Source organism: Panthera uncia (genome assembly GCF_023721935.1).
Source record: "Panthera uncia isolate 11264 chromosome C1 unlocalized genomic scaffold, Puncia_PCG_1.0 HiC_scaffold_4, whole genome shotgun sequence".
Classification (NCBI taxonomy): domain Eukaryota; kingdom Metazoa; phylum Chordata; class Mammalia; order Carnivora; family Felidae; genus Panthera; species Panthera uncia.
In genome coordinates this window covers 21,952,648-21,978,461 of record NW_026057585.1, presented here as the reverse complement: position 1 = coordinate 21,978,461, position 25,814 = coordinate 21,952,648, and the positions used below count along the sequence as shown (strand labels likewise).

General features: G+C 36.2%; 1 protein-coding gene across 1 annotated transcript in view; it reads left to right on the top strand.

The window, feature by feature from the left end:
* SNX7 (sorting nexin 7) overlaps positions 1–18,535 on the top strand; it is a 114,372-nt gene extending 95,837 nt beyond the window's left edge. Inside the window, exon 9 of the mRNA XM_049616753.1 lies at positions 16,086–18,535. Within this exon, the coding sequence (XP_049472710.1) occupies positions 16,086–16,136 (51 nt within the window). The 3' untranslated portion in view covers positions 16,137–18,535. The remainder of the gene's footprint in view (positions 1–16,085) is intronic.
* The last annotated feature ends 7,279 nt before the right edge of the window (positions 18,536–25,814 follow it).

Genomic DNA, 25,814 nt, shown 5'->3' with positions numbered 1-25,814 from the left:
GAACATGTCCTTTTAAATATATCATGAAGACTCAGTTTTAATAAAAAGTTTAATATAAAATGACTGGCTATGGTGTGTTCTTTTTGTACTAGTCGCTCAAGCCTCTGAAGCAGATTCTGACAAGAATTCAATGTATGTGGGGTGCCTGGCTGGCTCAGTTGGTGTTTGACTCTTGTTTTCTGCTCAGGTCATGAACTCAAAGTTCCTGAGTTTGAGCCCCACACTGGGCTCCGTGCTGGCAGTGTAGAACCTGATGGAATTCTCTCTCTCTCTCCCTCTCTTTGCCCTTCTTCTGCTCATGCATTTTCTCTCTCTCTCTGTCACTCTCTCTTTTTCTCTCTCAAATAAATAAATTAAAAAAAAAAAAAGAATTAAGCCTGTGTTACCAAGCATACTATGCATTCATCATGATTTTCTCTAAAATCCTATTCTCTCTGACATTAGAAACTTGAAGTAAATATACAAAAATTATTTAGTGTTATAAAACTTTAATGATAATTGTTCACATTTTGGTTTGGTTAAGAGTAAAGTAATTAAACAATTAAAAGTTGTTACACAATTTTCTTACACAAAAGTTGTTACACAAAGTTTCTTACACAATTAAAAAAAGTTACCAAGTTATGCTAACTAACTTGGATGTAAATTAAAAAAAAAAAAAAAAAAAACACAAGCATCTCCAAAAAAAAAAAGTTACCAAGGTAGATTGAAATTACTATTTGAGTTATTAGTTAGTAATCCTATACAATCTAGTAATCTAGTAAGATTGACCATACAAAGTGATTTTGTATTTATTTTATGGATATATTTAGAAACTGAACATGTTATTTAATATTTGCTAATTTTTTGAAATAGATATTTTTCAAGACCGAACCTTGAGGAATTAGTATCATTTGGGTATTAGCATTTAAATCCGTGTCACAAAAAGAACCTAGACATTTAAATTATTTTAATCAAAACAAGAGATACACAAATGCAGATATAAAGCTAAACGTTTTTTGTAAATACTGGCATGCATAATTATTAAACCATTTGTAATAAAGAATCTGGCTCCCATTTTTTTGACGTTTGAGCCCTGGTAGCTTTTAAGCAAACTTCCCCTTTTCCCTGTCTTCCCACATCTGGGCAGCCTGCTAAGAAAGCACCAGTGTTTCCCTGCTTTGGCACTGCCACATACCTCCTCCCTGCAAGAACCCACACTCTCAACCACCCCAAGAACCCCGAGCCATTCTCCTTTAGCTGTCTCAAACCATTTTCAGAGCAGCCCGAGAGGCCTGCCCTGCTCTCCCCAGAAAGCCTCATTCTGTAAGTAGTGAACCTCTTCATACCATCTTAGTGTGTTTGTGGCACTACTAGCCTTGAGGTCTGATATCGGGCGAGAACCCTTCCTGTTTATCAGCATGGCCCCAACCATATTGTTTTGCAAGCTATTTTACTACTCCAAACCGGGTTTTTGCCATCTAGAGATAATGGAAATAATGATCTCTAACTCACAGGTTGTTAAAATGATACAGTAAGCTTAGAACACCTACCAGAGGTAAGTAGGGTGGGGGAATTAGGTGGAGGTGGCTGAAAGGTACAAACTTCTAGTTATAAAATAAGTCCTGGGGATACAATGTACAACATGATAACTATATGTTAACAATACTGTATTGTGTTTTGGTAAATTACTAAGAGAATAGATCTTGAAAGTTCTCATCACAAAGGAAAAAAAGTTGTAATTGTGTTTGTGTGATAGATGTTAACTAATCTTATTGTGGTAATCATTTTGCAGTAAATACATATATCAAATCATTATGTTATACACCTTAAACTCATAAATATTAGATGTCAATTATATCTCAGTAAAACTGGGGAGAGAAAGAACACCTGCCAGAGAATTGGTAGCCAATAAGGTCATTAATTATTTAAATGGGAATCACATAAAAAAGGCTTTATTTTTAGTGCCTTTCTTTTTCCTCTTTAGTTTTGCATGTCTTTCCTCCCTCTTTTCTATCCACGCAACGGCTGTCCCCCAGACACACCATGCATACCCACAGGTAAGTCCTGTTAACTAGTATATATCCTTCCTTCCATTTTTCTATGCTCATAGTATTCGGTAAAGACTTACACACACAAACACTCCCACACATAGTTTTAAAATTTGTTTTTATAAAAATGAGGTCCTATTATACATGCTACTTTGCGTCTCATTTGGTCATTCTACAGTATCTTATGGAAATGTTGAAAGTCAAGAATAACTCTAAAACATTGCACAAATGGCCCTACAACATATCATGTTATGAATATATAGTAATTTATGCAGACATTTTCTTGTTTACAGTTATTTAAACTGTATTAAAGTTATATTGCTTCTAGTTTTTCATCACCTCAAAAAGAAACCCCATACCTTTTGGCTATCATCACTTTCTAACCTTCACCACCTCCCATATCCCCAGGCCTCAGGAACCACTAGTATGCCTATTCCCATTATGAATCAATGGAATCCTATAATATGTGATCTTTTTTGACTGGCTTCTTTCATTTAACATGTGTTCTACAAGTATTGTAGCATTTCTCAGTACTTTATTCTTTTTTAAAAAGTGGCAAGAAATATTCCATTTTATGGATATACCATACATTTTGCTTATCCATTATATTTGTTTATTCTTTCGTTGAAAGACATTTAGGTTATTTTCAATTTTGTCTATTATGAATTGTGATGCTATAAAAATGGTTTATTCATTTTGTGAGAACATATATGTTCATTTCTCTTGGGCCTATACATAGGAGTGGAATTGCTGGGTTGTATCACAGCTATATTTAACCGTATCAGGAGTTGCCAGATTGTTTTCCAAAGTGGCTACACTGTTTTACATTTCAACCAGCAGTGTATGAAGATTCTGATTTCTGCACATCCTCATGAATGTTTGTTATTTTCTGGGTTTTTTTTTGTTTGTTTTTGTTGTATTATACCCACCCTACTGGGTGAAGTGGTATATCTTACTTTTGATTTTTTCCTATTGCATCTTTTCATGTGCTTCTTGGCCATTTGTATATATTCTTTGGACAAATGTGTTTTCAGATCTGTTGCCAATTTTTAAAGTGAGGTTGTCTTTTTATGGTTGAGTTGTAGGAATTATTTATATATTCTAGATAAAAATTCCTTCTGAAAAAAAAAAAAGGTTAGAGAGGGAGGGAGCCAAAACATAAGAGACTCTTAAAAACTGAAAACAAACTGAGGGTTGATGGGGGGTGGGAGGCAGGGGAAGGGGGAGGTGATGGGTATTGAGGAGGGCATCTGTTGGGATGAGCACTGGGTGTTGTATGGAAACCAATTTGACAATAAATTTCATATTTAAAAAAATTCCTTCTCAGATTATGATTTGCAAATACTTCTTTTCACTTCTTGATAATGCACTTTGATGCATAGAAGTTTTTAATTTTGATGAAGTTCATTGTTTATGTTTTTTTTTTCCTTTGTTGCTTATGCTCTTAATGTCATTTTTAGCAATCCATTCTCAAATCTGAGGTTATTTAGATTCACCCCTATGTTTTCTTCTAAGAGTTTTAACTTTTAGATTTAGGTCTGATCCATGTTGAGTTAATTTTTGCATATGATGTGATGGAAAGACCCAGTTTCATTCTTTTACATGAGGCTCTCCAGTTGTCCAACACTATTTGCTGAAGGGACCATCATAATTTTCACCACTGGGGAATGAGTCCCTGGAACTCCTTATGTTGTTGTCCTAGAAGTGGATCTCCTGGTGCAGCTTTTGAACTGATTGTTGTGATGTGTGCTATGGTGGTGGTTGTTATTAATATGGAAATCTGACTCCTGCATACCTCATCATAAAAAACTCCTTAACAACAACAAAATAACTCATTTGATTCTTACTTGGAAGAAAGATCTACCCTGAAGTTTACATGTACGTTTCATTCAACACATGCCTTCTTTCAATAACTGCTTCCCAAAACAGATTCCCTGTTTTCAGTTAATTTTCTCTGAGCCATATAGCCTTTCAAAAAAGACAAAGAAGGATTTTAAGTCGATGTGCCAGTAGCTGTTATATAGACCTGGTAATAGACTTAGTATGTTTTGAAAATAGTTTAAGTCCATCTTGTAATATTGCTTGTAGCCAGGTATTACTAGTTTTTATTCTGAGGATTCCACCCCTCCCCCCTTGCATTCCAGTTTCCTAGAGGGAAATTAAGTCTTTCTTACCTGAACTGGCTATTCAAAGCAGAAGCATCAATGCTGAATTTCTCTGTAGTTTTGACTTGAAATCCTAGGGAGAAAGAAACTTATTTCCTGTGTTCATGAGAAATGAGGCTGTACTTGGATGAAATTCATCATCATGGAGGATGACTCGTGAGCTTTGGAGTCAGTGGGCACAGGTATAAGATCCGATTTGGGGATATTACTTGTGTGGTCCAGTGTGTGCTTTTGTTGTTGTATTACCAGCAGTTGATTGACTAGGAAACATATATGCTCCATTTTTAGAGAACTACAAACACACACACAGACACACTTTAAATTGGAAATCATCACTGGACATGTTTATAGTCCCTAGAAGATACAAATACAAGTCTGGGCTTGTTTTCTTTTTCTTTTTCTTTTTTTTTTTTTTTTTTTTTTTTGAAGACTACCTTGAAGATAAGAGGCTCTTAAACAAAGATAAGTCCATGTATGCTGTTGTTGACCATGTATTTCATAATCAATTTCTTTATCTTGTCTTTGCTTTAAATAGGTTTGTAAGTTATTGTACTTTTTTCAAAACTCAACAGTTGAATCTATGCCTTGATTAAGCCCTATTATGGATTGATTTTTTTATTGTGCTTTAGCTCTGTTCCTCCACTTGTCTTTTCCTGTTACTGTTTCAGGATTTTTATCATCTCAGTTGAGAAATCAAACTACTTTAGATCACAAGGAATTGATGCACTAATATAACCAAAAAGGAAAAGGGTATATTTGGGTATAATTGGTTCTGAACAGGTGTATTTCTCTTTCTGTCTGTATTTCCTATTTCTCTTGAAAGTGTTGACCTCTTTTTTCTCCTGTTGCTACCTTTATAGGAGGTTCATTCTGTGGTTCTCAACTGGGAGATATTTAGCAGAGTCTAATAACACAGTATGGTATAATATAATATAATATAATATAATATAATATAATATAATATAATATATAATAAATAATATAATATCTGAAGGTATTTTTTCATACCACACTATGGGAGGAGGGTCCTACTGGCATCTAGTTGGTAAAAGTCAGGGATCCTGCCAAACATCCTAGGACAGCCTCTACAACAAGAAGTTATCTGACCCCCAATGTCAAGACTGCTGAGGAGAAATCCTGGGCTGGATTAATGTCTACTAGTAGCTCCTAGATCACAAGTTCCCAACTATGTACTAGGAAAGAAAGAGCTCTTCCCTTCCAGTTTTAATTTAGGTGAAAGTCCCTAGGGAAGGCTTGGTTTGGGTTACAGCCAATGCCTCACTATCCCACCTCAGCCCTGCCCCAGGCCAGTCTGTGGTTAGGAGCCGAAATACTATTACCAACACAGCCTCGGTCAGGTTCTCACTGTTAGACAAATCACAGCAGGCAGGGGTTAAGACCAAAGGAAGATGGCAACTTTCACTCAGACCACATGTTAGATGTTCACATGCCAAAAGAAAAGGGCTACTTTATGCAGAAGAAAGAAGAATATGGGGAAGATAAAACATTTTGTCCACACTCTCATTTTAAAATGGAGATACAGTTTTATTCACTTGAAATTGTTCAAGTTCTATACATTTATATAATTAACAATATTCTGTTCTTATGCCTAAAATTTTTCAACGAGAATGGACTGAAGTAAAAATAGCTCTTCAAAGAACATGAATTAGAGATTACAAGTGTAAATAAACCATTAGTCCAGGACATATAATTACATAGGAGGTTAATCATAATTTTATTGGCTAAGAAATAGCACAAGATTGTGAAATTGAATCATTAGTGCACTCATCTGTATTGAAATTACAACCTTTAGATTAGGTTTGATTGAGCCCAGTGTATAAAGTATATTCATATGTTGAAATAAAGCATTGAGACTCCATCAAAGTACACTGATGTGAAGAATATATTGAGTAACAAAGCTATGATGCTTTCTTTTACAAATATGTTCAAATACACGATCATCTTACATGAATGGAGTATGGAGGGACTGTTACTAAAGATCAATTCAGTATTCTCACTGTTTCATATAGATTTGAAATTTAAGAATAACGAAATGAATCTGTTGTATGGAGATAACCAGATCTTTTAAACCAGGTTAGCACCTAAAAAAAATGGCAGTTAAGCACCTTTAATTTAAATGTAAGTGACTACGTTTATAATTGATCTTGTAATGAATCAATCTGTTCCTGGACTCCTCTACCATGTTATATTCCCCCCCCCCCCCCCCCCCCCCCGCCCTTAGCAGTTTACCACTTTATTCTGGCAACCTGTGACAGATAATGGATGATTGTCGATTTGAAAGCAACTGATGTTTTCATTATATCTCAAATGAAACTTGCACAAACATACAAGACCTAAAAAGCACTTTCACAGCTAAAGCAGTAGTATCATGCCCATATATTTCATTCTCTACAGATACTTTGCAAAGGACATAATTTGCTGTTTTATTTTATTTTGCTTTTTTTAACATTTAAAAAAATTTTTTTCATTTATTTTTGAGAGAGAGGGAGACAAGGCACGAGTGGTCGAGGGACAGAGAGAAGAGACACAGAATCTGAAGCAGGCTCTGGGCTCCAAGCTGTCAGCACAGATCCCAACTCAGGGCTTGAAATCACAAACCACAAGATCATGACCTGAGCTGAAGTCAGATGCTTAACCAACTGAGCCACCCAGGCACCCCTATTTTGTTTTGCTTTTTAAAAATAAGATTGAGCCCTATTTTCTTTCTTTTCTGAAAATAAAAGGAACAAATTATGGATTTCTTACTACTGCATAATGACTAGAGCCACCTGGTAGGTATAGTATGACTTCAAAATTTCTTGTCCATAGCACCACCATTCATTAGGTCCCTAAGCATAAGTTTTTGACAAGTTGTTTCATTTTTGTCATCTCACAGATGTACTTAGTTTCTTCATCTAAAATCATGACATTTGATGAGATCTTAATAATATCTCAATCAACCTTTCTCATATGAGAAAAGCAAAGTTCAGAGGAGCATAGGGACTCTCAGTTGGTTGTCCTCTGAATTTTATAAAAATTAATAAAAGGAAACCTCATTTAAGATGAAATCTGGAGGCCAGAAGGGGTAGCTTTCATGTCCTACAACCTGTCATCAATTGCAGACCCAACAAGAAGTGACTTACCTTGCAAATACATTGTGCTTTAGCTACTACTGTACTGTTCCAGCCAGAGGAAGAGAAGTTTTTCTTCTCCACCTGGCAACAGCCCAGCCAATGAGAGATTGTTACAACTCAGCCAATGAAAAGCCGCTATCCTTTCAATTCCCAGTTTACTTCAGTGCCCTTTTTGTTTATAACAGCCTTTCCAACTTCTCCCTTTTCCTCTATAAAATAGTATTCCTCTCCTTTATTCTCCAGACTTTCCTATGGTTTTGCTATAGCTTGCTTGTCCTAGATTGTAATTCTCTGCTATTCCTGAATAAATCCTTTTTTGTTTGTCTGTTTTTTGCTGGTAAAATACTGGCATTTTTATTTTTAGGGTAACAATTTCACCACTCCTTCCATACTCTCACTAACAGAAAATCAGATCTTTGTCACATGATGCCTGGAAGATTCCCCTTTTACTCCCTTGCAGGTTCTCTCTCAGAAGTCTCCAGGCCACAATTTTCTGACTCATTTCATTCTGGCAGAGTTTTCTTTGGTTCATATTAAAATCAGAAAATTAAAAACAATGTACTATAGTTTTCACATAGCCAAACTTAATTCAATTTATGAGTTGTTTAGAAATTGGGTCTTTGTTAAAGTCATAAATTTGCCTCTTCTTTTATGAGGTATTGATAATTTTAATGTCCTTCATTTTATAAAATAAAAATTTAACTCTCTGCAATCATTTATTTATTTGTCAACTGGACTGACCATAGGGTGTCCAGGTAGTTGGTCAAACATTATTTTAGGTGCTTCCATGAAAGTGTTTTTGATGAGATTAACATGTAAATCCATGGGCTGAGTTAAGCAGATGGCCCTCCTTAAAGTAAGTTGGGCCTCATCCAATCAGTTGACGGCCTAGATGGAACAACAAATCTAAGAGAAGAACTCCCGCTGCCTGACTGCCTTCAGACTGGGATATTGGCTTTTTCTCATGCCTTTCTACTAAACTGAAACATTGGGTCTTCCTGGGTCTCCAGCTTGCCAACTGCAGATCTTGGGACTTGTCAGCTTCCATAATGTATGAGCCAGTTCCTTATAATAACTCTCTCTCTTTTCTCTCTCAGTACACACACACACACACACACACACACCATATTTGTTCCGTTTCTCTGGAGAACACCATTATTTTTTCTTCACTTATTTTGTAAAAAAATTGCACTAGTTGGGGAAATCCAAAAGCCTAGAATTTTGCTCTACTCCACCCTGCTTGATCAATCTGATTCTATTCCTGTAAGTCTGTTGTTTCTGCCTTAAGCCCATCAGGCCCTAAACTTGTGCACTCAGTTTTCTCTGCTAACCAACCATATGATCTCATTCTTGTGGCCATTGGTGCCTAAGTCTAAATGGTGCTGAGAAAAGGCTAAATACTGTAAGATGGAAGGAGATATTTTAATAGGTATTCCAATATACTGCCCCACTATATGATTAATTATTTTAAAAGAAGAGATGTAATCTTTTCAGGTATTCTAAGCCTATCAGAAGCATAAATTAAGTGCACTTTTAAGAGATAGTTAATAATATATATCAGTTATTAAGTCCCTTATATGTGTCAGCCAAGCTTGGTTATCATTTTTTTCATTTTCTCATTTAAACTTTTTACCATTTCAAATTCAGAAGTACTATGATCTCCATTGTTTAAGAGCAGACTGGATCTTAGAAAAATTTATCCATTACGACCAAGTTGGGAAGTAATGAAGCAAGGATAACCCAGGTCTCCTCTCAATGTCCTTGTGTCCTATACCACTGCTTCTCAAACTTTAATGTGCATTAGAATCACCTGGGGATCTTGTTAACACGCAGATTCTGATTCAGTGGGTCTGAATGGGGTCTGGGGTTCTGCATTTCTAATAAGCTCCCAGGGGATGTTAATGCTTCCAGTCCAAAGACTGCATTGTGAATTCTCAAGGTTATATCATTATTGGGAAGGTGCACACTGTGAGAATATCTTACATGATGTATATAAAATCCTCTGTTTACTTGAACCTTATAGTCACTCTTTGGTCTGGCTCTATCACTTGTAGTTGTGTGACCTTAGGAAAATTACTTAATTTCCTTTACCTGTTCTATAGAAAGACTAATAATAATGCCTAATTAATATGATGCTGCATAAAATTTTGTATGCAAAGAAAGGTCTCTATATATTCAGGCCACAGGTTAAGCATAAAAAAAATAAAAGGATCTTAGGATCGATCTTACAGCACAGGCTTCTTCCTAAATAGGAAAATCAATTTGACTGCTACATAATCTAAAATAGAAACATGCAACTATTAGGCACTGACAAACCCACAAGTATTATACTAATCAAGAAAACGTTCCTAATTTCTAGCTTTTTGTTTTTTAACCAGAGATATGTAGGGTTATAGCAACGTGATCCATGAGCAACCTAAATTCAGAGAGAAATAAAAGTTACCTGGAAACACATTCTTTCTGGCAACCCAATTCTGACATCTAGCTTACAAATGTAGAAATAATGTTCTTCTGTGTTTAATAATGGCTTTAGATAAACTCTCAGATTGTTAGAGGTAGAATTAAATTCTGAGCATACTGTAAAAAAGGAAAAAAAGGCATTTTAGCATTTAAAATTCTGAGCTTGTTAGTTAAGTATTCTAGGCCCCAATTTCCCATCTGTGGAAAGGGGAAATTAATCTGCCAAGATCTACATTGCTGGGAAGTACAAGAATAAATTATACACAGCTGACTTTGACTACTTTCTTTAAAAAAAAAAAGTATTAAATTTTACATCAGCTTCCTCTTGTTACCCCCAAATACCTGAAACTTATGGCCCATCCATGAATTTGGGATATCCTGAGATAAGGCAAACTAATGCCTTAGTGACTAAGGTATATTACAGTAGGAAAGATTCAGAACATGATGCATATGTATGAATATAAATAGATATAGATACATATTTAAGTTCATATTAATGTACGTGTGTGTGTGTGTGTGTGTATGCTCATGTGGTGTGAGAACATGTATAGTAAATTAGTGGAAATACATATGAATTTAAAATCATTGGAGCAGGAAGCCAACTGCATGCGTGTTATTGCTTATCTTCCTCCCTTTTTTCATGTATTACAATTCTCCCAGATTTGAAAATATGTTTATGTTCATAAGGTTATTGAGCAATGAGATCCTTTAAAATGGGACAGTTATTTGTGGGTCTTGCCACCACTTTAGCATGCGTAATTTTTTCTTTTTTCTTTCTACTTTTTTTTTTTTTTTGATGTTTTATTTATTTTTGAGCTGGGGAGGAGCAGACAGAGGGGGGGACAGAGGATCCAAAGCAGGCTCTGGGCTGACAGCAGTGAGCTGGATTCAGGGCTTGAACTCACAAACCATGAGACCATGACCTGAGTTGAAGTCCACTGCTCAAATGACTGAGCCACCCAAGCGCCCCAGCATGTGTAGCTCTTTAAGGCTGTAACTGCATATGTTCAAGAGGAAAAAAATGGAACTTCCACAGTTCCTATTTATATTTCTCTTAATGTAAGTCGTGAAGATTGAAGAGATTGTTTGTATTTCTTTCTAAAACATGACAGTTAAGGTAATCTTTTGGTAATATTAGAAGAACAATGCTTTCTCATTTTAAGAGAAATCACCCCAGAACATGCAATTTAAATAGCTGATCAGAGCTGGTTAAATGAGGCATTTGATAATTATGCATAAAAGATTTTCTCTTCCTACTTGAAGTATTATGATTACTGATGTTAAAATTAAATTATTATTGCTTTAAGTGGTTTATTTGAACAATCTGAGGTTCTAAAATCTTTTGAAACACTTTGCACTCAGATATCATCATCTATGCATCCATTTATTCAGTAATTCACTAATTCCATAAATATTCCACCACTAATAGGTGCCAGACACCCTCATCTGTGCTGTTGTAAGCAATAACGGTCAATAAAATAAACATAACCTGCCCTCAGTGAGGTAAAAGTCTAACGAGGAGACAGGTGCCATATATAAGTAATGAGTAAATCTGAAATAATGTGTACATCAGTATCAGCATTGGCAGATGGGGATTATAGAGGCTGGAGACAGAGATGTAGCTGGGGAGGTGAACTCTGTAGCAGAAAATCCAGCAATCACCATGTTGATCTTGATTCAGGCTGATACCCACATCAAAATTAGTCCCATTCCACAGAGGAAGTATGAGAAGCTGGAGGCTTCTCGCAGAGGAAAAACTGCATGCCAATTCCAGGAGAGCTGCCAAGGTGTGAAGGAGTGGATGCACTCCATGCAGGAGAGAACTGGCCCAAGTTGGATGCAGGACAGGTTCTGACACACGGAGAAGAATGGAAAGCTAACATGGACAAAGACGTAGGATCCATTTGGCTGTAATAAGTAGGAAACTGACTCTACTGGGTTTAAATGAGGAGGAGATGTATCCTCACTTAACTAGGAAGTCCAGAAGGAGAGGGTGCTTTAGGACCAGCTTAATCAGGTCTCCCCACCTTTGCCTCTCTGCAGACCCTTGCTCCTGAGCACTTGGCTTGTTGGCCTGTCCTCTGCCTGCTTATCTCACAGAATGAAAATGATGACTTTGGTTCATATTCACATACACAATATCCAGAGGAAACTAGAAACTGTCTTCCCATGGTTACCTGTTTTTAAGAATAGGAAAAGTCTTTTTCCAGAATAACCAGTAAACTTCCTTGTGTCTCATTTCTCCAAATTGGAATGTATGGGCACCTGGAACCAATCCCTGTGAGAATTTTGTTATACAACAATTTGCCTGAGTTTCTGGACCATTTGATTAGATCCTTCTCAATTTTTCGAAAGCAAAAAACCAGATAGGATTTCATACCCTAATATTAATATCAGATAAGGAGGCACACTCCAAGACAAAATTAGAAACATCTAAGATTCAGGTGGGATGTACCTATAAGAGAGGGGAGAGGAGCAGAGAAAGGAAGGACTTCAGCCTGCAATGCGGATCTGAACCTGAGAAAGGAGAGGTGAAAGGAAAGGAAAGGAAACTGGTCTAGGTTGGAAGGGCCTCGGGATGTAGCATGGCCATGAGAAAGTCCCAGGCCAGGAGCGGGCCCCAGAGAAAAGATGACTATTAAGAGTCTTGCGTTAGCAGAAATGGCCTGGCTCTATTCCCTCTGCCAGGCTCAGCCATTGGCTGTGAGCAGCCTGGGGAAAGCATGATGTCCTTGTGGACATCACAGTGGCTCCCATTACATGGCATCTGGAGGCTGCCTGCTGACTATGCTTATCACAGAAGGTTTTCTCTTCTAGGTGACATACTTAGCCACTGTCTATGTTGTTTTCATATAGTCTTTCTTCGCTTTTCGGCTTCCTGAAAGTGTAGACAGATTTTACCTAAACTTATTCAGTGACAGTTACTACTTTTACTCTTTCACATAGAGGCACCTCGTTCTACAGAAGGGTTTGGGAAATTTTTAATATTGCTAATTTTAGTTAACCTTTACCATTAAAATGGTTTTGATAAAGTGCTTAATCCTAGATATTTTAAATACATTTTTTGTCAGGGTGCCTGGGTGGCTCAGTCAGTTGAGCACCCAACTCTTGATTTCAGTTCATGTCATGATCTCATGGTGACATTGAGCCCCACAACAGGCTCTGTGCTGACAGAGACTGACCTTAATATTACCCAATCTTTGATTAATGTATTATCTCTGAGTCATTCTTCTTTCCATCCTCCATGGCAGTTTATAGCTAGGTTTAATTTAAAAATATTCATTGAGGTATGGTTGACAAAATTGTAAGATATTTGAAGTGCATAGCATGATGGCTTGATGTATGTATACATTGTGGAAGTTCCTTCTTTGAGCTAACTAACACATCCATCACCTTACATAGTTACTCCTATTTCTTTTGCTGAGAAAGTGTAAGTTCTCTCTTAGCAAATTTCAAGTATACAATACAATGTTATCAACTAGCTACCACTTATACGTTATATTCTCAGACCTTATCCATCTTAGAACTGAAGGTTTGTACTCTTTTACCAACCGCTCCCTATGTCCCCAATGTCCCCTGGCAACCACTTTTCTCCTATTTCTGTAAGTTTTGCTTTTTTTTAAGATTCCACATATAAGTGATACCATGCAGTATTTGTCTTTCTATGCCAGGCTCATTCATATTGTCATAAATGGCAGGATTTCCTTCCTTTGTAAGGTTGGAATCATCTATCTATATATCTATCTATCCTCATTTTTTACATTGTTGTCTGTCAGGGAAACTTAGTCTCAGCACATGGGCAGCTTGGGCTACTAAGTCACAGGAAATTTTCAAAACTTTCCTTATTAAAAAAAAAATTCTCAAGAATGTTCTCCATACTAACATCACTTAAGAAATAAATGCCCATACTCTTTTTTTTTTCTCTTTGAACTTACAGCAATATTTTCCCTCTACAGCCTGGTACCACTAGATATTAATTTCCTTGATAATCCTAAAGAGATTGATCAACAAATTTATCACCAATTATTAAGTATTGATCACCTAGTGGGCTGAATACAATCAAAGCCTCAGGAGTCCTTACCATCTAGTTATGCAGATAAGAGAACCAAATGCTCTGTTAATTAATGGTTAAGAGTGAGGACTCTGAGGTTAAGACATGGATTTGAATCAATCATTTATTAATTGATTTAGACATATCTATTAACTTTTCTGAGTGTCAGCATTTTGTGTTTGTTTTTTTCTGTAAGAATAGTGTATTCGTTTGCTAGGGCTACAATAACAAAATACCAAAGACTGGGTAGTGTACTAAACAATAGAATTTGGGGCGCCTGGGTGGCTCAGTCAGTTGAGTGTCCAACTTTGGCTCAGGGCATGATCTCACAGTTTGTGAGTTCGAGCCCTGCATCGGGCTCTGTGCGGACAGCTCAGAGCCTGGAGCCTGCTTCAGATTCTGTGTCTCCCTCTCTGCTCCTCCCCTGCTCACACACTGTCTCTCTCTCTCTCAAAAATAACTAAAGATTAAAAAAATTTAAAAAAAACAATAGAATTTTATTTTCTCACAATTCTGGAAGTGAGAAGCCTGAAATCAAGATTCTTACCCTCACAATCATCATGAAAGCACATGTCATGTGTTTATGACTTTGCAAAGATAAAAAGTACATAAAGCAGCCTGGAACATCAAGATGACTCCAAACATTGTAGCTACTATTTTATTTAAAATATACATTAATATCTATGTTCCACAGTTTCTGATTTATGTACTGTTTCATTTAGAAATAAACAAGTGTCTTTTGAATATCTATTTGTGATGTTAATGGCAAAAAAGAGAAACATCATCTCTGCTCACAAGCAGTCACCAGACTACACATCTCTACAATTTACGAACACAGGAATGTTAACACTAAACTACCACTTGGAGGAAAATTTAGGTAAAAGATCATTAAATGTGACAGATGTAAATAACAGTGTTATATTTGATTTTGCATTCTTGATTTATGTTTACATGACATTAGGAAAGATTTACTCTAATAGCTATTTAACAGTTTGCTGTTAGATACTATTATAATATTTAGTCTATAACAAATATGGCTACATAGCTCCCCAAATAAAATGTATGGCATGTAACTTTCAGGGTCCTCCTTTTAGGATTATGTAAGTATCTTACCCTGAATGGGGATTAACTATACAGTCATGGAAATACTGTTAACAGTAAGAGAAAGAAACTTTATCACAGATTTGGCAAAGTTAATTTATTCTTTTAGCTTTCAGAAATCTTTCATAAAATTAGATAACGAAGAATCTAATGTATAATCTTGTTGTGAGTGGGTGGTTATACATTGAGATATCTGACACCCAGTTGTTAGAAGATCAGAAAAATGCAAAGCCCAACTGAAAGGCTCATTGTGTCTTGTGTCACATGTGGCACAGCAGTAAAAGAGAGGCACACTGTGTGGGAAGAACACTCTCTCTGAAGGCTGAGAGCCATTCACTTTGCAGCATGTCCAAACAAAACTTACAGAGAAGAATAGATTTGTTCCCCTTTCCTTACCTTCATTCATTAGCTTAATAATTCAAATTCATTCATCAAAAGATCTTTTAAAACAAATAAGAGGGAAATGATTTATTTATATACTATTTCAACATACATTTCTCTGGTTCTAGTACAAGGAGCAAAGAGAGACTTGACATTGAATTGATTCAGGGATTCTCAAACTTTCCTCTTCACTACTTCATTCCCCCTGATGTAACAGTTACATTGAGCTTTCAGGAGCTGTTATCAGCTGGACACATGGATCCCAGTCCTTTGAATTCAGCTTGCCTGAAAGGAATAAAAGAGTGTAAGGGGTGGGGGGTTTGAAGAGGTGGAAAAAGCTATCTCACCAATTCCAAATACTTTTGAGTGAGTGTCCTCCCCAGCACACTGGCTTTGAAGCTCCGTTGTTGCTTTATTTCCAAGACCATGGTCCTTTGAGACACTGTGGCCCCAGATGAATCTGAAGGAGAACTTGGGTAACAGTTTGGTATTGATTCTTAGATGAGGTGTTTATAATACTTCATATATGATACATGAAAGCATGGGTTGCCTCAATAAAGGTGTAAGCTATAAAAGTATCATTTTTCCCATTATGAATATTGAGATCACAGTGCTCTTCCAGGAAAAGAAACATAGGGATGGACAATCCTATTTGATTATATAGTAACAATGAATATTTTTTGATAGATACTACGTCAAACACTTTACATGTGATTAGTCTTTACTTGATATTATGAGACCAAAACAATTATTACGTTTTTTTCAGATAAGAAACCGAGGCCTGGAGAAATCAAACAGCTTATATGATCTCACGTGACCATCAGTGTGATTCACATCAAAGGTCTGTGCTCTTAACCACTACCCTAAACTGTCTTCCCTATTTAAGAACTCCAGGCGCTTTTGCTTATTTTTAATAAGCAGAAACCACTTTACATTTCCCTGAAGCATTAGTTCTGTGGTGCTGGGAACAGTGGAGTTCTCTCAGCAAAGTCCCTTGGAAAAGTGAGAGGGTATCAACCCCACCACATAGAGGGAGGAAGAGCCACGACTGTGGCCACAGCAAGTGTCTCTCACCTTTAGAAACTCTGCTGAGTGGCAGAGAGGAGGAAATACCCCTGTCAACAATTGTGGTGATTTACTAGGTAAGATGTTGAGAACTAACCAAAAATAGACCTGCTTGGATGGGCCTTTATCCTGTCTCTATGTGAAGTCACTTCATTTCCTAGACTGTCGGCAAAATGAAGGAATGTATTAGCTGACTAAAAGTATCTTCTACCTCTAAAATGATGAGGGTCTATGAGACATGGCATTCAGATCGTAGATTTCCTTACCTTGACTCCAGTTTCCATCTTACACCATGTTACTTCCTTTCTAAATTCAGTTCAGCCTGTATTGGTTCTTTCTTAATGAAAACATACTGACTCAGGAGGGAACTAGAATAGTGGATATGCTAATAGTGGATATGCTACTGTCAAAGCCACTTTGAAATACAAGATTTCAAAGAAACTGCTGTTCTTCCATGTTAATCTTTGCCGAAGATTCTTAATCCACAAAATAACATTCTAAGCAGAAACCCCAAAAACCTTACTATTAGGAAGAAGTTTTAAGCAAGGGCTATTGTTCCTATAATGCTTACTGACATTTAATGGCAAGAAGTGCCATGATATTCTCTGTAAATCCAGCATAAATGTACTAATCTATTTCTTGAATGCCTTTGAGGTTTCTATGTCAGCTTTACCAGGGGTCATTGGGTAAATATTAGGCCAGTTTCTTAGTAGTGTATATTTAACTTAGTTAATATGCGTGTTCTATGATACAAACAGGGGGTTATTCTAAGTTCTACTTATTATTTCCTCACATTGTTCTATGGTGCAAACAATGCATGCTATAAACTATTCGTAATCACTACTATTTTTTTCCTCAACAAAGACATCTTATATCTAAGAGCTTTAATATTGTTTTAACTTCAGAGCCATTTGATAAAAATATTGCAAGAAAAGAAATAATTCAAATATGTTTTCTTGGTGCTGTCCAGAACCCATACATAGAATCCAATGTAAGACTGCTATTCCCAGATTGTCTTATGTCTCCATATACAACCAGTTCAACCATTTTTGATTGACGTGGTGAGTCAGTTCAGTGAAACAACCTGTCAGTTTCATCTTATATAACAGTCCAACCAATTTAACTGAATTGCCAAGGAGTTTGAAACAACCAAGCAATCAACTCAAACAAAGCAATTAAAGTGATTTTACCTGTAGGTACAGTCTAAGTGATTGATATGAAGTTCCATATTTGGATATTTTATCCACACAAAAATTATGTTTTCCTTATTGTAAAATATTCCTATTGTTTTATTATGTTATATTCTTCTAAAATTAAATTTACATGGAAATATCCTGAATTTCTAGAACTGCAAAATGAATAATTTCTAGATTTATCTCTATAATCTACTGAGAAAAGCTTTAAGATGGCAGTGAAAAATAAAATTGACACACGGCACCTTAACAACTGTAGCTAGTTAAAAATAATATAAGAGGCCCCTGGATGGCTCAGTCAGTTAAGCCTCTGACTTGAGCTCAGGTCATGATCTTGTGGTTCACAAGTCCGAGCCCCGTGTTGGGCTCTGGGCTGACAGCTCAGAGCCCGGAGCCTGCTTCAGATTCTGTGTCTCCCCCTCTCTCTGCCCCTCTCCTACTCATGCTCGCGTGCTCACTCTCTCTCTCAAAAATAAATGAACATTAAAAAAAATTTTTTTAAAGAATAATATGAATAATGTTAGTTTTAAAAAGCAATTAAAAGATTTTTTTAAATATTTATTTACTTGTGAGAGAGAGAGACAGAGCACAAGCAGGGGAAGAGCAGAGAGAGAAAGAGAGAGAGAGAGAATGAATCCGAAGCAGGCTCTAGTCTCTGAGTTGTCAGCACAGAGCCCAGTGTAGGGCTTGAACTCATGGGCATGACCTCAGCCGAAGTCGGAAGCTCAACTGACTGAGCCACCTAGGCACCCCTTAAAAACAACTTTTAAGAAGATAGAGTACAAAATATTTACTGAAAGCAATGTCTATTCAATGACATCAACAATTTTGATCAAGCCATCTTTTTTTTCTTTTTGTATGAATTATTTCACAGAGGAATATTTGAGTTTCCATGATTGTATAGACATTTTAGTTGCTTATTCACTAGTCAGAATGCTGAGCTTTGCACTTTAGATTAGAATAAATATACTTAGGTATATTTACCTCCAACTGTGGTGGAGTAACTGAGAACAGACTCTCCACTGAAGCTGAAAAAATAAACAAATGGACAAAGTAGGTGAGGGAAGAGTTATCAAGACACTAGCCTCAGGTGACATAAGACAGTGATTCCTGAAAGGTGGGGGGAAATAATGTGCACCATATGACTTCCCTAGCTTACTGTCTTGAGTGAGAGAGTTTTCTTGTCATAAAATATGGAGGCAGAACCCAATCAGAGTCTGACCAACTCCCTGAGTTGAAGAGACAGAGCTGAGAGTTTGAGGACAAAAAGACTCTAGGATTTGCCTCTGCAAGGTACTGGAGAAGAGAGAGCTGCACAGAACGGGAACTCCAGAGATCTGAGCAGGACTCTTCATGTCTTTAGCATCTTGCAGGTGAGTGTGTGGTGTGAGGAAACTCCAAGGCCAGGGAAAGAACCACCTGAATGGAGTAAAGGTGACAGTGCTTGCCAGTGACCCAGAGCTGAAAATAGCCCCTTTCCCCATGATTCACAGGGCATCAGGTGGAGCTCACTGAAGTGTCTTTATCAAGAATAGGAAATAATTAGTTTTAAACACTTCTCTGGTCTTGCTTAACAAATCTTAAAAGCAAGTTCAAACAGTATCCAAGTAAACTAGCTGCGGCTCAGAACAAAGCTCAAAAATATATAGGACAATACAAAAATGTCAGCATTTAACAAAGTAAATTCATAATGCCTGGTATGCAATAAAAAAATCATCAACTAGGCAAAATAATAGAAAAATATAACTCATGATGAAGGGGAAAAGATCAATCAGTTGAGAACCAGAGCTGAAAGAGATGTTAGAATTAGCAAATAAAAAATATTAAAATAGTTATCATAGCTCTATTTTATATGTTTAAATGTTAAGTATAGACATGGAAGATATAAAACAGACAAAAATTGCATTTCTGTAAATGCAAACTAAAATGTTCAAAATGAATAATACACTGGTTGGGATTAATGACAAATGCAACATTGAAGATGTAAAATTAGTAAGCATGAAGATTTCGGGATAGAAACTATGAAAATGAAACACACAGATGAAGGATAATTTTTTTTCAAAAATGAACAGAAAATCCATGAACTATGAAACAACAAAATCTGAGACTTGAAAAGTGGCTAGCTAATATACTGGTAGTCAAAGTGGCCAAAGAAAGGGGACAAGGACAGAAAAAAAAATTGATGAAATAAAGTCTAACAGATTTTCAAATTCGATGACATCTATGAACCCACAGATCCAAGAATCTCAATAAATCTCAAGCCCAAGATACAAAGAAATCAACTGTAAGTCACATCATGACCCAATGGTTAAGAACTAGTAATGAAGAGAAAATTCTTAAAATCATGGATAGGAAAACTTGTATCCAGAATATGCAAAAACCTCCTAAAACTCAATAAACACAACTCATTTTTTAATTTATTTTTATTTTTATTGTTTAATGTTTATTTTTTGAGAGAGAAAGAGAGAGAGAGAGAGAGAGAGAGAGAGAGGAAGGGCCAGAGAGTGAGGGAGACACAGAATCCAAAGCAGCCTCCAGGCTCCAAGCTGTCAGCACAGAGCCCGACGTGGGGCTCGAACTCACAGACTGCGAGATCATCACCTGAGCCGCAGTTAGACGCTTAACCGACTGAGCCACCCAGGCGCCCCAACTCATTTTTTTTAATGAGCAAAAATTTGAATAGACAAAAAAAGATATACTACTGTGGCTAATATGCAAATGAAACAATATACCACTCCATCTATCATTAAAGAAATGCAAATTAAAACAGCAATGAGATACCACCACACAACTAGGAGAATGGCTAAAATTGAAAGGACTGAGCATCCTATGTGGCAGGTGTCTCTCATTGACTGCTGATGATAATTAAAAAAAAAAAGAATATAAAAGCATTTAATGCAGCCACTTTGGAAAAGAGTTCAGCAGTTTCTTAAAAAGTCGCACATAACCCTATGACCTAGCCACTCCATGGCTAGATATTTACTCAAGAGAACTAAAAGTCCGCGTCCATAAAAATACTTGTCCAGGGCTGTTCAGAGAAGCTTTATGGTTAATTGTCAAAATCTCTGAAGAAATCAAATACCCAAAAACAGATGAATGGATAAGCAAACGGTTAGATTTTACACATGTAGACAATGTTATTATTCTATGCAAAAGTTATATAAGGGAATACTGTTCACCAATAAAAATGAATGAACTAGTGATATTCTACAGTATGAGTTAATCTTCTAATAATTTTGCTGAATGAATGAAGCAAGTAAAAATAGAGTATGTACTCAATATGATTCTATTTCTGTCAAATTCTAGGATACAAACCAATCCCTAGTGACAGATTAATCTGTATTCTGTAGTGACAGACTAATTCAGGTAGAGAGTGTGTGGGCGGAATCAGGAGAGGCCAGAGACAGGATTTTTAAAAGGTACAAGGAAACCTGTGTGGGTGATGGAAATGTTCATTACCCTGATTGTATTAATATTTGTATGGGTGTGTACATATGTCAAAACTCATCAAATTATGCATGTTAAACATGCAGTGTTTGTTGTGTGTTAATTTTACATCAATAAAGCTGTTTAAAAAAATGAGTACACTTAGGAATGCAGACCTTTCTCTCTCTCGCCACCCTTGTTAACACTCTGGCTTGGAGTGTGCTGCCTTAAAAGACGAAGGACAGTTTCACAGTGGCAAAATTAAAATATATATATATATATATATATGTGTGTGTGTGTGTGTGTGTGTGTGTGTGTGTGTGTATTTTTCATTGACATTACTGTTATTTTATTCCATGATACAAATTGTTGACCAAATATCTCTGCATATAAATATTTTAATCACTTTGGAAACCTCTTTAATGGAATGTTTCTTACGGGACTGCTGTTTTGCCAATAACTAGATATGTTGTTCCTCCTCATCTCAGCCCTGGAAACCAATAGAAGAAAAACCTTCTCTGTGGTGACTCACCTACTGACATATCATTGTGCAACTAACTCTTCAGCATAGAAATCATTCAATCCATGCTCTTACCAAAGAAATTATTCTTCAATTTGGGAAGTTTAAAACTTTTCATGGAAAAAATATTTTTCTCATGAAAAAAGCAATCCATATTTCTTACAGAAAAATTTAGAAAATGCAAAAAAAAGAATGTTTTATGTATACTATATAGTTATAATTGCTATTAATATTTGGCATAATTTACCTGCACTTTTTAATGAAAAATCTTATTTACTTGTCAGAATACAATGTAAAATCATGTATCTTGTTTTTTCCACTTGATATTACAGAAGACATTTTTGTACTAAACTCTGATTTTTATGGCTGTCATAAATTCAATCATTTAGACCTACCATAGTTTATCACCCATCTGTTGTTAGACATTTACATAGTTTTAAATGGCTTACTATTATAAATAATATTGAAGCATTCACCTTTTGCATAAAACTAGTTTCTTGGGGAAGTTTCTCTAGAATGAAATTACACTTGAGCCTTGAACAACACAGGGGTTAGGCATGCCAGCCCTGCACAGTCAAAAATCCACACATAACTTTTGATTCCCCCAAAACTTAACTTGTTTGTGTTATGTGTGTTCTGCCTGAGGGCTTCTTTCATACTTTGGGTTTGTGTGTTTTCCCAGTGTCCTCCACAGCAGTCAGTTTAACTTCAACCAGACATTCATGTGCTAAATAATAACCAACTCTTGGTATGGCTGGAATAGAAATGACTGTATGTCTACCTTGCTGCTCTTAATGATGGTTTCTGAGATGAAACCAAATTTAAAATTTGAGCTTGTTAATGTTAGTATGCAAAGAAAGCCTCCCTTCCTCTCTCTCTCTCTCTCTCTCTCTCTCTCTCTCTCTCTCTCTGTGTGTGTGTGTGTGTGTGTACATATGTATGTGTATATATGTGTACATATATATGAGAATATCATAAAATAATAATGGTGTCAGTAGCTTTTATGTTTAAAATGTGCATAGAAATTTTCTTCCACAAAGTTCAGATCTTATAAAAAAAAAAACTTAATGGGAAAATATGCTATTGGAAATATTTGAGAAATCAGTAGTGTTGGTGGGTAGGGAAGTAGGAAGCACTTAGCAAAAGATCAAAGTGAGAGTAGCCAGAGGCAAATTAAAATCTTGGCTGAACAAACACATTATGGATAATAAAGTTATATTGATGTCAATGAAAAGGCAAATAAAACTTACATTGAGCACTCTTTGGTTCACTACTGTGAAATGTTTTAAAATGATTAAAAAATGGATTATTAACTCTGAATGGGATAACACTGTGGACATGATGGAGCTAAGGAAAAAATCCTGGAACTTGTTCTGTACTAGAGTAAAGGCTCAGAATTATCTAGGTGGAGAGACCTAAGACCACCTAATATTCAGTGTCCAGAATGCAGCTGGAAGCTACATACTAAGGGGCCATTAATACTATTAGTAATTTTTTTTTAATTTGAGTATATTGACACAATGTTACGTTAGTTTCAGGTATACAACACAGTGATTCGATAAATCTGTTATGCTCTACTCACCTAAAGTGTAACTACCATCACTCACCATGAAACAATAACTTAACACTGTTAAGTATTTTCCCTATGCTGTACCTTTAATCCTTGTGACTTATTCATTCCATAACTGGAAACCTCTATCTCCCACTCCCCTTCACCCATTTTGACTATCCCCTACCCCTCTTCCCTCTGGCAACCATCGGTTTATTTTCTGGATTTATGGGTCTGATTTTGTTTTCTGTTTCTTCATTTGCTTTGTTTTTCAGATTTCATATATAAATGAAATCATATGGAATTTGTCTTTTCTCTGACTTATTTCACTTAGCATAATATCCATTAGGTCCATCTGTATTGTCTCAAATGGTAAAATCGCACTTTTTTATGTCTGAGTAATATCCCATTGTGTGTGTGTATATGCCACATCTTTCTTATCCATTCACCTGTCAGTGGACACTTGGGCTGTTTCCATATCTTGGCTATTGTAAATAATGCTGCAATTAACATTGGGGTACATATATCTTTTCAAATTAGTGTTTTCATTTTCTTTGGGTAAATACCCAGTAGCGAAATTAATGGATCATAAGGTATTTCTATTTTTAATTTTTTGAGGAAACTGCATACTGTTTTGCATAGTGGCTGCACCAGTTTGCATTCCCACCAACAGTGCACGAGGATCCCTTTTTTCCCACATCCTTGCCAATACTTGTTATTTTTTGTCTTTTTGATCCTAGCCATTCTGACTGGTGTGAGGTGGTATCTCATTGTAGTTTTTTAAAGCAGCTGAGAAAAAGGACAGAAAGGATTAGCAAATAGAAGAGTTATGCTGCCACTTACTGTCCTGAGTGCCCTAGCAGGCATTTTCAATCAATGGCGGCTTTCTTTCCCGTTAAGCCTCAACATGAGCTTGGAATCCTTCTTGAACACCATGTATGTTCAATACCAACAGATGGGCTTCAAAGATCTTAAACATGACTTCCAAATCTAAGATATATGGATAGTTCAGTTTTTTTCATTACCTGCTTATTTTATAGAATTGTGGTGAAGAGTGCATAAAATAGTTCATGTTAAAGTATGTTGTTAATAAAATGGTGGCAATTATTAAATGCAAAAATAACAGCTAAGTTAATTATTTGCCTATGTTTATGAAAATGTGGCTAACTGAATAACAGGTTAAATTCCTTTACCTACAGCCTAGTAGTCCTTACTGTATGCAGATTTGTTAGTCACAATAGACTCTATTGTATATATGTCTCCCATTAGATTTTCTGCTTCCTGGGGACAGGACATGTGTATTTTATCCTTGTATTTCTGGCACTTGATGTAATATTAGGAATTATTATTATTATTATTATTATTATTAGGATACAGAATATATCCAATACTTGTTGAAACAAAATTAGAATACAAATCGGGATAACTGTCTGTTTCTTAAACTTCACTTTTATCACAATTTCAATTAAGGCTAGTAGTTCATAACTTTACCTTCCATCTACATTAGGTATTTCCCAGTCACTGTGAATATGCATTTCATATAGTTTAGTCTGGATGTTTGTTTGTTTGTGTCCAATTCTGTAGTGATGTTTGTAAATCAACACATAAGATATTCGTCTAAATTATGTAATAATGTCCCTGCATTTCACTGGAGATGGCTCCTGAAAGGAAACTATTAATCCAACCACAAATATGTTTGTGTTTTGGATTCAAGAACCTAAAATAGTGATAGAGTCTTTGATTTTATCTCTGTGTTCATTCTTGCTACCAACTGCCAACTTGTTTTGAGATTCCAAAGGAAAATCTTTTCATATGTGCCTTCTTGAGCATCGTACACTCTATTTCTTAAGAATTTAGGATTCAACTTGCTCTGCTCTGAGGGTGGGGTGTTTTAGTTTATAGACATATTGAGACAGCAATGCATCAGCAAATTTGTATTGGGAGGAGAGATGAATATTTCAAAGCTTATATTCATACTGCCTTGGGAGGAATTTGTAATCTGGATCCCACAGCTGTTGCTAAGTGAACCAGTGGGGTGGTTTTCCTCTGGCTAAGCTAGTAGGGTGTTCCCAATGCCTGTCTCTACCACAAGATGCTCTCTGCATTTTTATTACTTTCTGTAACCTTAATGACTGCATTTGGAAATGCATGATTTTTTAAAAATCCCCTTATAAATTATGTATGTCTCTATTGACTTGAAAACATGCTCATTCATAGGTTCTGCATTCAGGAGAAAACAAAAAGCATTTGTATGGAGCTAGATTCCTAAAATATTTGTCAGGAGAGGGAGCTAAATGGAAAAGCTAATTTATCTGAATATTCTAAGAGAGGGTTTGGGGAATGATTTCATAAAATCTGGTGTGTGTGTGTGTGTGTGTGTGTGTGTGTGTGTGTGTATGTGCACGTGCGCTCCTGAGTGTTAGGACAGGATCCATCTTTTTTACCTACCTCTCCCTTGGTAGCATTGTGGTGATTCAAAAATTGAATCTAAATCTCAGGGCTGTAAGGCTCTGGGATAATGTAAGGCTGTCAGCCAGAAGAGAGAAGGGCATCATATTTTCAGGGAAAGAATTTTCTAAAAGTAGACAAACAGGGAGGGGCAGGCAGTTGGTATCAAATTTTTATACCACTATGTACCTCAGAGCAAAACAGTGCTTTGCACATAGTAGCTTCTCAGCAAATTTTGTCAGTCTGATATTATATTCTCTATTTTTACATGGAGGAATTCTTTGGGTCTGTTTA